This window comes from Sceloporus occidentalis, unplaced genomic scaffold (assembly GCF_023333645.1).
Source record: "Sceloporus occidentalis isolate IW3139 unplaced genomic scaffold, rSceOcc1.0.p SCAF_314, whole genome shotgun sequence".
In the NCBI taxonomy this organism is placed as follows: Eukaryota; Metazoa; Chordata; class Lepidosauria; order Squamata; family Phrynosomatidae; genus Sceloporus; species Sceloporus occidentalis.
This window is the reverse complement of record NW_028317294.1, coordinates 93,364-105,531: the sequence shown is the minus strand read 5'-3', so window position 1 is coordinate 105,531 and position 12,168 is coordinate 93,364. Positions and strand designations below refer to the sequence as shown.

At 43.2% G+C, this 12,168-nt stretch overlaps 1 protein-coding gene across 2 annotated transcripts; it reads right to left on the bottom strand.

Annotated features, from left to right (window-relative positions):
- Nucleotides 1–2,113: 2,113 nt before the first annotated feature.
- LOC149274867 (T-complex protein 1 subunit theta-like) lies at nucleotides 2,114–10,574 on the bottom strand. Of its 2 annotated transcripts, XM_089505172.1 has the most exons (15): nucleotides 10,515–10,574; nucleotides 8,838–8,928; nucleotides 8,652–8,731; nucleotides 8,156–8,305; nucleotides 7,845–8,025; nucleotides 7,695–7,756; nucleotides 6,239–6,376; nucleotides 5,936–6,114; nucleotides 5,758–5,824; nucleotides 5,285–5,372; nucleotides 4,856–4,971; nucleotides 4,592–4,663; nucleotides 4,313–4,477; nucleotides 3,810–3,929; nucleotides 2,114–2,191 (listed from the first exon to the last, which is right to left on the bottom strand). In XM_089505172.1, the coding sequence occupies exons 1-15, from the start codon at nucleotides 10,572–10,574 to the stop codon at nucleotides 2,114–2,116; spliced, it is 1,647 nt and encodes a 548-aa protein (XP_089361298.1). The 2 variants fall into 2 exon arrangements, with proteins under 2 accessions (XP_089361298.1, XP_089361299.1); XM_089505173.1 differs by lacking the exons at nucleotides 8,838–8,928; nucleotides 10,515–10,574 and having other exon boundaries at nucleotides 8,718–8,729.
- Between the last annotated feature and the right edge of the window lie 1,594 nt (nucleotides 10,575–12,168).

Below are 12,168 nucleotides of genomic sequence, written 5' to 3'. Positions count from 1 at the left end.
CCTAATAACCGGCACTCGCTACACAGTTACCGTTCTAATCCACCCTGAACACTGCTACTAAACTATCCGACTGCTCTTCATCTGCTGCCCCACTGTACCAGTTCCTATACCCTCCAGATTTAAATTAAATCACCTCCTAATTGCCCTCTTTGTACTTCCCACAAGACGTCCACCTTTATTAGCTCTTCCCACATACATTTCTGGGATTTCTCCCCGTGCTGTTCTGTTTGGTATCCCATACCTCAGTCTGTCCTACTTATGGTCACTGAGAAGCCCGGGACATTAACCTCCTTATACCTGCAACCTTAATAAATCATCACCTTTACCTGCCAGATCTGGACCCCTTAAGGTCTCCACACAAGTTATTCAAGCAGTTCTCTCATACGTTCTCATTCCTTCACCTACACAAGATTGCAATAGAGCAGAGCCTCATCATCCTTCTGTACCAATATTTTGTAATGCGAGTTACTGCCCGTTTTAAATTGTATTTGGTAAATATTTTCACCGTTGGCCATAACATTGATAAGGAATCTGATGGTGCTCTATGAATAAATGTGAAATTTAATGGAGCACCTAGGTCAGGTTGAACAAGAGCATCTTTAGTTTAGTTTTATTCCGAGGAGATGTCTTGTCAAGACATTGTCGGTATTTGTGAATAAGCTTTTCCTCCAGACACAATAGGCTTTCCAAACAACCAGGTCAATGTGGAGACCACTCTGCTTCTCTCCAAACACCTTGGCTCGATTCTCATTTTGCTCCTCCGCATCTTCACAGCCCTAGACAGGAGTTTCCAAGCTAGACCTGAAACCCGAAAGTGCTTTTCCAGAGCGTGGAAACTGTCCCATAGTAGCCAGTGATATAAATCCCAAATAGGACGGATAAGGTTGACGACAGACTACATCTTGGCTTCCTGATACATTCTGGAACCATACATCTAAAACTAGTGTCCACGCCGCCAAATTCATAAGACCCAAACTATTTTTTACATGGCAGGATGAGAAGTCACTGTTTCTGCAGGTGAAAAAAAAAACCTACAGATTTTGTGTAAAGTCTCTCCTGGGAGGGGAGCCTAAACTTACTGGTACCCGAGTGCAGGATTTCATTTAACTGGAAGCGTGCTTCCTCCAGATATCACTTCTTACAAAAGTCGTGTGGGATGGACTGTTTGTTTCTTAGTTTAATGTTGATATAAATTATATATAGATATATCTATCTATCTATCAAGGCAATGGCAGTTGTGTATAAGCCAGAACTAAAGGCTATTCAGCCCCTACATAATACACTAAAGCGCTCACTACATTAACTGTGTACTGGGCTCTGCAGTAGTAATGGATGCATGTATCCTTATGCATTCTATAATGACCTATACAAAATACATTACACTACTTTTCTGGAAGCAGCCAATCAGTGGCAGGAGAATGCTCCCATTGACCTCAGCGTGAGCCAGCGATGAAGAGTATAGCACATGAAAGCAAAAAGGGACCACTCAGTTATGTATTATGGTTGCTGGGGTGTCCCTTTAAGGTGCACTGGGGGGGGGGGATAAACCTCATTGCAAGATTGCAGGTTTTAAACTAATGACAGCTTTTGCGCCCCCCCCCCCGACCATTAAAGCCATCAGTAGTGTTTGTATTCGTCAAGGCTAAACATAAACCTGTCCAGAATGGCTTGGCCTACATACTACATACATATGCCTTACATACTATTAAGGTTAAGTACCAAAAACACACCTAATGGGATCTAAGATACGGGCAGTCAGTGGCAGAATCAGCATTATCTAATCAATCTATTACACTCAAACCCATTTCAGAGGCTTAATAGAAGAGTTGTATCGTATGTATATAGATTATTTTAATCCAGAAACTAAGTGTAACGCCCCGGTCCCCTTTACTCAGTCTATCCTGAGAGGTGCAAGGTTGAAAGCATAAGATGGTAGTAATAGACTTAACATCAATGCCATCAAAGTCTAATACCGGCTACCGGTCAGAGTACATAAAAGAGAATGGATTTTCGCCGTATTGTAAAGGAGTTTATTAATTTAAGGAGAATAGGAACCAATCTCAAAGAGCCACACATGCTGTAATTGAAATAGCGCAGGCAAACAATTGGATGTTCAGTCATTTTGGTCATCATCCCAGTCCTTCTTTCCTGTGGGAGCTTTAGGGCCACCTGCCGGTTTTGCCATGATTATCTGTGAAACATTTTAAAATAGATTAAAAAAAGCCGTACATATAAATATAGGTCAGGGTCATTTAAATAGTAACATGCATCATGCAACACAAGCAAAATGTCCAAGTATTGCTATGAAAACCACTGATTGGATTAACATTTACTCAAATGAGAATTACTGAGAATAACCCTTTTCAATATATTAGACAGATTCCCCAAATATGGATCATCCGTAGCAGACGGCATATTTAACCTGCAATTAAAAAATACAGGGAAAATGCGTTGTCACATTACACTCCGAAGAAAATAAGAATCCATTCAGAGCGGAAGTGGAAACGACCAGCCTAATTTTTCAGTAACCGGTAGAGGGGCTGCCAATGTAAAGCGTCAAGTAAGCAGACGTAATGAGAACGGTACAACTGCAAATATATGCAAAAGCCATTGTTTTCCTATTTTGTCAGTTATTAAAGTAACAGGCAGACCTAATGCTACCCGCAAAACGCATCGATCCATACAAGCGGGGTGTCACCGTTGGTTCTCAGACTGCCTCGAGTCACCGGCACTAGGGACCACCAATGTTGAAACTGGTATCATGATACACTACGCTGCCAGTTTGCCACCCACTATTCTCATAGCGGTACAGTACGTCATGAAGCTCAGCCGTTACAAAGTGGTTTCTCACATGAAACCAACACCTGACTTCTCCTTTAATTGATTGAGAGATTTATACATTTATCTCTCTCTCAAGCAGAGCGCATTATATATTATGTATGTGCATACGGTGCATTGGTGTGTATCGTAACAATAGTGATTTCAGTTTAGTAGTAAAGAAATAGCATGATCACACGAGTTAGTTGTGGGTAACACAGGCAGTGTTCACATGCAAAGCACACTGCGGCACCTAATGACTCTCAGGTTCATCCTGCCAATCATCCTTATCCCAGTGTCCTTGCTGTTTGGGGGCTTTTGGTCCACCAGCTGCTTTTGCCATTATAATCTAAAATTTTGTTTTACAGTTACCATGAGTAGAAGTAAAAATACATTTTGTAACGACGACGCACCCCTCACAAAACATCACCCAGAAAGATATGAAAGTAAATAATAAAGCTCAGGGAAAAAAGAAAGAAAAAAACCCACACACTTCCAGGTGCTACTGTGGAATTAAAGAGCAAAAAGTTGCCTCGAAATAAAGTTTCAAAAATATCAATACTGTCATCTTCAAAATTCAGCTATTTACAGTAGCTCTGGATACATAAAATCAGATTTCCCACCCAATGATGCAATGTAGGATTTGCTAAAAGGGAAACACGGACATTAATGTCTTCAAAAAGTCTCTTTACAAAAACTGGATTAACAATTTGACCCACGCAAAAACACAAGGCATATCAAAGAATTACACTTAAAAAAACATTGCTCTGGACAGAACACACACTGGCAGAGCACTTCTAATGCTTTCTTTTCCATAAAGCTCAATCTTTGTGCAGAATAGATACAAAAATAAAAACTAAAATCAGCACTCGGGGAAGACTCCTCATTGGTTCCCTCTTTATTGTACCGCTGCAGATGTATACATATAATGCACAATATTCTCTTTGGGAGCCCGTTTGGTTACAGATCTTGAGAACAGTATCTATGCTTACCTGATCTACCCGAAGTACAGTGACGGCAGCATTGGTTGCCATCTTGATTCCCCAATGTTTTCCAAGGTATGTGTCAAATATGTTATTTTCCAGCATATCTTTCACTGCCGCGGTCTCAGCCTGGAAACAGATTAAAAAAAAAAAAAATCTGTTCTGTCTCCCAGAAGTACTTCTCTCTGCAACATGCTGTTCTGTCACTACAATAAGACTGCAAATCACACCACTGTGCAATAAGGGGTTAATCTCCACTGGCATACAAAACAATCATTGATTTCTTGCAGTAGCAATAGATTCATAGCAAGAAAAAAAATATTGTAAAAAGGCCTCCTAAGGGTGGTGAGGGCGATAGATTAGTGGAACAGCCTTCCAGTTTAAGTGGCAGAAGCTCATATAGTGAGGGAAATTAAACATGCACAACTTTAAAGACCAATTAAAAGTCTTTAAAGATGGGCCAAAGGGTTCCAAGGTCTGTGTTACATCTAGATTTAGAAGAATTTAAGTACCTCTATGTCAAATCCCATATTCTTATTGCCTTCGTGATGCGCTGCGTAGAGCTTGGAGATGACTTCATTAGCTTTTACTCCAGAATTCTCAGCTAATGCTCTTGGAAGAGATTCAAACGCCTCCCCAAACTTCTTGATGGCATACTGATCAAGCCCTGGGCATGACTGCAAGGAATACAAGAAACTGGCATTAGTTTCCATTATGAAAAACTAGTTAAGTTAAAACAGAACTTATAGATTCTATACGACTCAATGCTGCTGAACACACTACTTTTTTACCTCTCCATAAGATGTAATCTGCTTGGCCAATTCAATTTCAGTTGCTCCACCACCTGGCACAAGGCGCTTATCCTTAAATACAGAAAAGAGTGGGACAAAGATGAAAACCAAAAACATACCAGTTTATTCACGACGACACTTTTTGGTCTTGACAAATGGGAAACAAAAGACATGGCCTTGGGAAGAACCTCTTTAGGAGGTTTATAAACAGTCATATGAAGACATAAACCTCAACATAGATGCCAAGCTTCTTCCTTTACTAACCCGCGTCAGAACTTTAAAGTTATTCACTGCGTCGTCCACAGCCCTCTCCACATCATCCATGAGGTTGTCGGTGGAGCCGCGAACAACAATAGTGGCAATGGCCCCATCTTCCTTTTCTAAAGAGAACAAAAAATATACCACACTTATTTTACATTCATGGGGGGGGGGGCTGGATCAGCTTATATTGAAACGGCAACCGATTTACATTTATACGATTGGGGGTTCAAGTAGTTACAGGGGAAATCCAATGGAAAAAAACAGTATTTCTTTCAGCATACAAAGAATTTGTATAGTAGCAGCTTAGAATAGTGTTCTAAACCTAAGGGAACATGCCGGTAGTTGCCTATACCTGGTTTTGCCGTGTGCGGATTACCCATAGGTTAGAAGGGAAAAATTCATTTCACCAGAGGGGGAAAAAGGAGGACGTACCGTGCTTAAACACAACAACCTGCGTGTCTCCGACTTCAGTCAAGTAAACACTATTACAGTGACCCATTTCTTCTGGTGTAGGAGGCGTCTAGAGAACACGGGAGTACAAACAAAAGGTTAGGTAGATAAGAATTTAAATAATTAAGGAGCATGTGTATTTTTTTCTCCTTCATTAACAATAACTGATGTACTTAATGTACTCAAATACACCCTCAGAGCAATGTCTGGCAGATGCAGCATTAGCCAATTGGCAAGAGTGAAAGCTACTAAGATAGCCACAACACAACTGGGGAACTGGGCTCCGGTCAAGCTTATCTCTCGGATGCTGACCTGTCACACCTGTATGAAAACGCATCTATTTCTGTTGTCTTAAGTGTCATGCACCCCTGAACACAATGGCTCCGTTTTATGCCGAGGAAACAGGGAGCCCTGCAGAAAGAGAGAGACGGAGGCAGCATCTTCGCTTTTCTTACCAGTCTTGGAAGAGCTGTGGAACCCACGGTCTTGCAAAGTCTCCTCAGATCCCACTTAGAGTTTAACCTATCAATACAATAGACGGACATATTACACATACATCATGTACAATAAAGACGAACAGCCAGCAACCCTAAACCCAAACACCACGCCACACAGGCCGAGCTCAGCACTTACCGCACCACCATGAGATTGTATTTGTTGGCGTAATGAAGAGCCATGTCTGCCACTTTGCCGCCTGTAACGATAATATTGGCTCCAGCGTCTGCCATTGCCTTCACCTGATCTTCCATTAGGTTTTCTTCACCTTTGCTGAAGTTCATTAGTTCTTGTGCACTGTTTATCAGCACAGTACCCTATAAAGATTCATTGCATTACAATATAAACAGATCAGAAGCAGAGGAACTCTTATCTACAGAAAGCAACTGCTGCATGGTAGCAGAAGGAAAAAAAAGCAACAATGTACCAAGGATAGCCTACCTTTGTTTCGGTGATCATGCCATCAAAAGCACAAGAGTACACGGCGATTTTGGCATCCTTAACAGATGTGACATCCCCTTCAGTTTCTTTCTTGAAAACCATTCCATGTAAGACAGATGATGCGGAGATGCCAGAACCCTGTATAGAGTACATTTTAGCAAAGCCCACCACTATAACTTGTTCTCCATCTTTACGTACTGTGACAGTATAATCCCCAGGGAGATGCTTAGTGTGGCATTTGGGTACAGGTGCTATCCAGATCATAAATATGGGTCCCTGGGGTGGAGCAATTGGAGAGCAGGGTGGGCCGACGCTCCGTTCCCCCATTCTGTGGAAATTTCATGCCGGGTTTTCCAGGAGGCAAGAAGTCCGCAGGATCCGGTCCGTGATTCCTATGGGGCTGGCATCAGGCACAGGTGCTGGGCATTAAAAACCCCTGGAGCCTGATAATCAGAGAGACTGTTGGGGGGAGAGGAAGTTCCCTGAGCTCCCAGGGCAAGGAGAGGCCCTGAACAAGAGGACCATCCCTGAGCTAAGTGAGGCAATACCTGCCTGGACATTTTGTGTGCTGTCTGGGGGGAGGTTTTTCAGAGCCTGGCGTAGCTGGGTCTGGCTGGGAGGTTGAGGTAGTGGGTGATTAGGCTGGTCAGTCTGGGCCAGCATAGTTCAGTTAGAGAGGGCTCCAATTGGGAGCTAAGTGTTTATTTTTATGATTTGGTTTTGGGGTTTGCGTTAAAATAAAGCGCTGTTTTGCAACAAGCTGGTGTTCCCAACTCTGATTGCCCCAGAGGACTGTGCTTAGAACCCCTAAATGTGACATGTATGGCCCTCATGCTACAGGGTTTGTCACAGTACAGATCACATCCCACCATCTAAAACTGCAAATAACTGCTTTATGTCCTGACATATCAAAGTTCCATGACACGGTTCAAGAACAAAAATCACACCACTAGATGAGCCTTTAAACAGACTTAATATACTGCGTCTACAAATTTGCATTATTGTAACATTAAAATTAACTTTTTTTTACTCGACCTTTGTTAATTTAATTCACAAAAGAGTAATTAAAGGTACATTTATGCTACAAAATCTTATGTATAAGAGGACAATTTAGATAATGGTAAGTTTCTCTATAGGTTTCTTATTTTATGACATTTTACAGTAATTGTTTATTTTGCAGACTAGTACTAAATTCTAAGTGAAATTGCAAAGATAATAAGACTGCAATATACTCCATAGATTTAAGGGCGCCTGGAAGCCGTTCGGAGGAAGCTTTACTTAAAGGACACTCGTTTTCCCTAAGTGCTATCTTTATGGAGACATGGCCGGTTAAAATAACCGTTCTGTCAAACGATAACTATCCCAAAGATTATCGAAATGACAGATTCAGTCAAAGTAATTTGTATTCCTAAGAATCAAGAACCAATATGCTACCAAAAAAGTCAGGAATACTTACCAAAATCTTGCAAACTCTGATGTTGTCAACATTGAAATGTCCAGATTCGGGAAGGATAGAAACTAAAGAGAAGTAAAATGCAGATGAATTAAGCAGGAAACAAATCTCACTCAGCAAGTGTATGAATGATTTGTTTCTCCTCAGCCTTACCACACGCCTGGGCGATGAGTTTTGAGAGGAAAGCTTCGTTTCCATATTGTTTGCTCATAATGGGAGTCTGGAGGAGGGCAGCAACTTCTTCAACGTCCCGCAAGTTCTTTGCAGAGCTGCAAACCAGGTCAGGAAGGATCTCCAAAGCCTTCTTACAAGCCTTTTCATATCCTTGAATCACCTTAAGGAAATGTAAATCATGTATACGAGGGCAGATTTTAAGAACGTCTATGATTAACAAAGAGTTCCCAGCTATAGTGAGGCATGCATGCATATAAAATACAGGAACTTGCTAAGAAATAACGTCAAACCTCGGATACAGAAAGACCCATCCGCAGCAGCTCCTCTGCCAGTTCAAGGAGAGCTCCAGCAAAGACCAGGACGAAGTTTGTGCCGTCGCCAACCTCCTGCTCTTGCATGTGTGAGGCCATGACGATCATTCTGGCTGCTGGATGTTGAACCTGCCAATAAGTATTACTACTTAGTAAACATGAAACACAGATCTTGTTGAAATGCATCATCCCCTTTAGTACTGAATGGTACCCCTAACATCATACGTCATGGTTAAGGAAACACTAATTCACATTTGGTGTTTTTTTTAAATTCAACATCTATTAAAAAGGGTCTTGCTGCTGATATCAGATTTACTAAAGCCATCGCAGAACACTGAAACACAACATTTGTAATAAGCGCCCCTGGTGCGGGATTCCCTTTTAGATGTGACGGTAGCTCTAAGAAAACCCCCATCCTATGGCACGAGATAAGCCTATAAACCAATTTATTTACATAATCAAGAACTTGACTTACTTCCAATTCTCTGATGATGGTTGCGGCATCATTTGTCACAAAAAGCTTTTCTAAATGATTGATAACCATTTTGTTCATTCCTAGAATAAAAACAAAAAAAGATGTATTAAGAAATGAAAAAGAAAAAAAATAAAGTATCAGAAATGTGTAAAAACACAGTAATTGAACAGATGTCGTATTACTAACCATAAGGGCCGTATGCAGTGCGGGTGGTTTGAGCAAGTTCTTTGCAAGCTTGGATATTGCGAAAAACAGCTTCTTCTAACCCAGAATAATGCTGTAAAAAAATAATTTAACAAAAAATGAACATTGTAAATCTGGTGCGTGCATCACATGCTACAAAAGCACAAATCATAGGAGATGTATAGATGTATACAATACAAGTGATTCAAACAACCCGAAACTCACAGGAGTGTCGCATCCAACCAGCCAAAACTAAACTAAAACGCAGCAGTCGTTATCATTTCGGCAGACAGCGCTATGACAAAATAATAGGTAAACACAAAGGGGTCAGGAGGAGGAGAGGGGACCGGCCCAGCAAGCTTACAATCTATGGGACCGCTGGGGACGAGCTCTTAACGTCAAAGGATTTTTGGTGCCGGGATATATGCTCCAAATTAACCGTTGAGCAAACAGGGAATCAGAATAGTTTACTTGCCAGTTCAAACAACTTATTAAACACTGGAGATTTGTGTTGATGGAACAAAGTTTTGCACACTTAGATACGTGAAGCACTGGCGGAAACAAATATAAAATGTTATCAAACTGGACAATTTCCAGACTGCAGTGCAACCTACGGCTCTGCCAACAGCCGTAACGCCATAAAGCAGCGTTATAGATGGCATTATTTCTGGCATATGAATAGTCTAAGAATATAAGTAAAATAAATGCTATAAGACGGGCGCTGCGCCCTAACAGGTTTTACTTCATTCGGCTTATTCTACATGTTGCCTTTTATGGGCCTGAACTAAAAAAGAGGGGAGAAGAGAATGGACGGGTGGGAGGGAGGGGTAAAGCCACAGGGGCAGCACGTTTAAACCGTCACATCACTAAGTAACGTGGATGCCATCAGGAACGCTCTGCGGAAAAGCACTACAGTGCGCATGTGATGTGTGTGTGTGTATATATATATATATATATATACACACACACACACACACACATCCCCAGGGAACCATTACGAGGAGAAGCAACTGCATAACGACGCATCTTCTATACAGAGGGAGGAGTAACGGTTACAAACCTATACTAGAAACATAAATGGTGTCATTGAAAAGAGATCGAGGTAAGATTCACCAGACCAAGTATAACCATTAACCAAGAAAATAAAACACCCAGCCTGATCTGTGTGATACACGTAATATATGAGCGCAAACACTATGGAGAACCAGCCTGCTGAATCCCATCAATCCCAGCCCTGGTGGAAGTAATCTGTTACATCCAGAAGAGTCTCATCCACCCAGTCAGACCATTGAACCCACCACCATTCCGTGTAACACCATGACGGGCACATCAGGCTCACATGTGCCACCCTGCCCAACACGGATTTATACAGAGAACCAGCTCCGCATAACCGGGCAAAAAAGGGCAAGGCGATGTATTTAACCCTCTCAGGCCCAAAGGGCGGTGATCTGCCCATACAAATCTCAGAGTTAACTCTGTGCTGCTCCGCGGCCCACACCACGTTAAGGACCTAAAGGGCTAAATATGCCAGTCGAGCTAATAGTGGGTGGGTAAGGATAGATTTTTGAGCGATGCCCGGTGAGGCTCCCATGCTTAGCCACTATTCTAGAAGCTTCCATGTGCCCCACATGTCAGAAACCTACATGTCAGCGGCCTACATTTCCCCAACCCGTCACCTGCCTTAGCTCCGTCTTTTAGCATTTGGGCGAAGCCCGGGGCCTTTGGGACGTGCAGCGCCATGTGTACGGTATCCGGTGAGTCGGCAACGAGAAGAACAGCACGCACTTAACCAGCCTCTAGACAGGCTGAAAAGAAGCCCTGCCTACCCACAACGCCCTGCGAGTCAGACCACGGTAGCCGATAGACCGAGCGAGTCGCTCAGTGCGTAAGGCGGGAGCCAGAGAGGGAAAGCAAAGGCCGCGCTTCTACAGAAAGTGCGAGATAGGGGGATCGATAGTCTCTGGGTGCCACTGCTTTTCCTGTCTGCTCTAGTGACAGATGACAGCTTCCTGTGTGGAGGGGCGTGGTCAGCAGACAGCATGTGAGGCTGCAGTTAGTAGGGAGCACAAAGAGCTCAGTCAGAGCTCCACGAGGGGCGAATGCCGGCCTTTTGTCATAATGAGACGTTCTGGGGTAAAACATTCGCAGGGATTTCCATCAGTGATCGTTACAGATCACATAATCAAAAATAATATATTCAAAAGTTATATTTTATCTCCAGTAAATGTTGCTGAATTAAAATACTTATGCATTCTATGTTTTCTAAGGAAAAAAGCATGTATTTTTCAGTATAACACTTTATATGGCACTAAATAAATATAATCTGGAATAAAAATTCTGGTCAGGGTAATAAAGTGATCAGGTCCTTGTCCTATAAGTCGCGAGGTGTGGCCTCCATGGATGCATCCTGCATCGCTCCGTGGTCCAGTTCTTATGCTCACGTGCCCACTGTAGGCACTTTCAGCATTGACACCCTGACTGGTCTGCAGCAACGCAGCCCCATGCACAACAAACTGCGATGCTCTGCATGTTCTGGCATCTTTCTATAAGAACCAGCATTAACGTTTTCAGCAATTTGAGCTACAGTAGCTCGTCTGTTGGATGTGACCACATGGGCCTTGTCGCCAGTTCACTTCCCTGGACCACTTTTGACAGGTACTGACCCATGCAGACCGGGGACGCCCCACACGAGCTGCGGTTCCGGAGATGCTGTGACCCAGTCGCCTAACTATCACAATTATATATACACTATAGACGTACCGGGACGTCCAAAAAACGTCCACCAAGAAACCCCTATGGACGTACCGGTAGAAATGCTCGATCGGGCGATTGGGCTTTTCCTTCCAGGTCACGTCACTACTGACGTGACCTGGAAGTTCACGCGAGGATCGGATAGCCCAGCAGGGTCTGTCTAGACCCTGCTGGGCTACTCGATCACTCAGATGAGGAGCTGTAACAGTTTTCCAGTTTCGCACGATCACGCTTTCCCTTCCGGGTCACGTCAGTAGTGACGTCACCCGGAAGTTCACAGGAGGACAGGGTATCCCTGCAGGGTCTATCTAGACCCTGCTGGGCTACCCGATAGCTCCGATGAGGGAGCTGTAACAGTTTACCGGCACGAATGCCGGTAAACTGTTACAGATCTATGCCCGATCGGGCATTCCCTCCGGTATGTTATTAGCCCTGGGGGACTGCCCCACACCCGGGGCAGTCCCCCAGGGCCACACATCCGGCAGCAATGTCACACAATCGCTGTGATGAGTAATCACAGCGATCGTGTGACCGTTACTGCAGATGCTCTGCCTCTCTCCTTCATCTGAGAGAGAGAGAGACA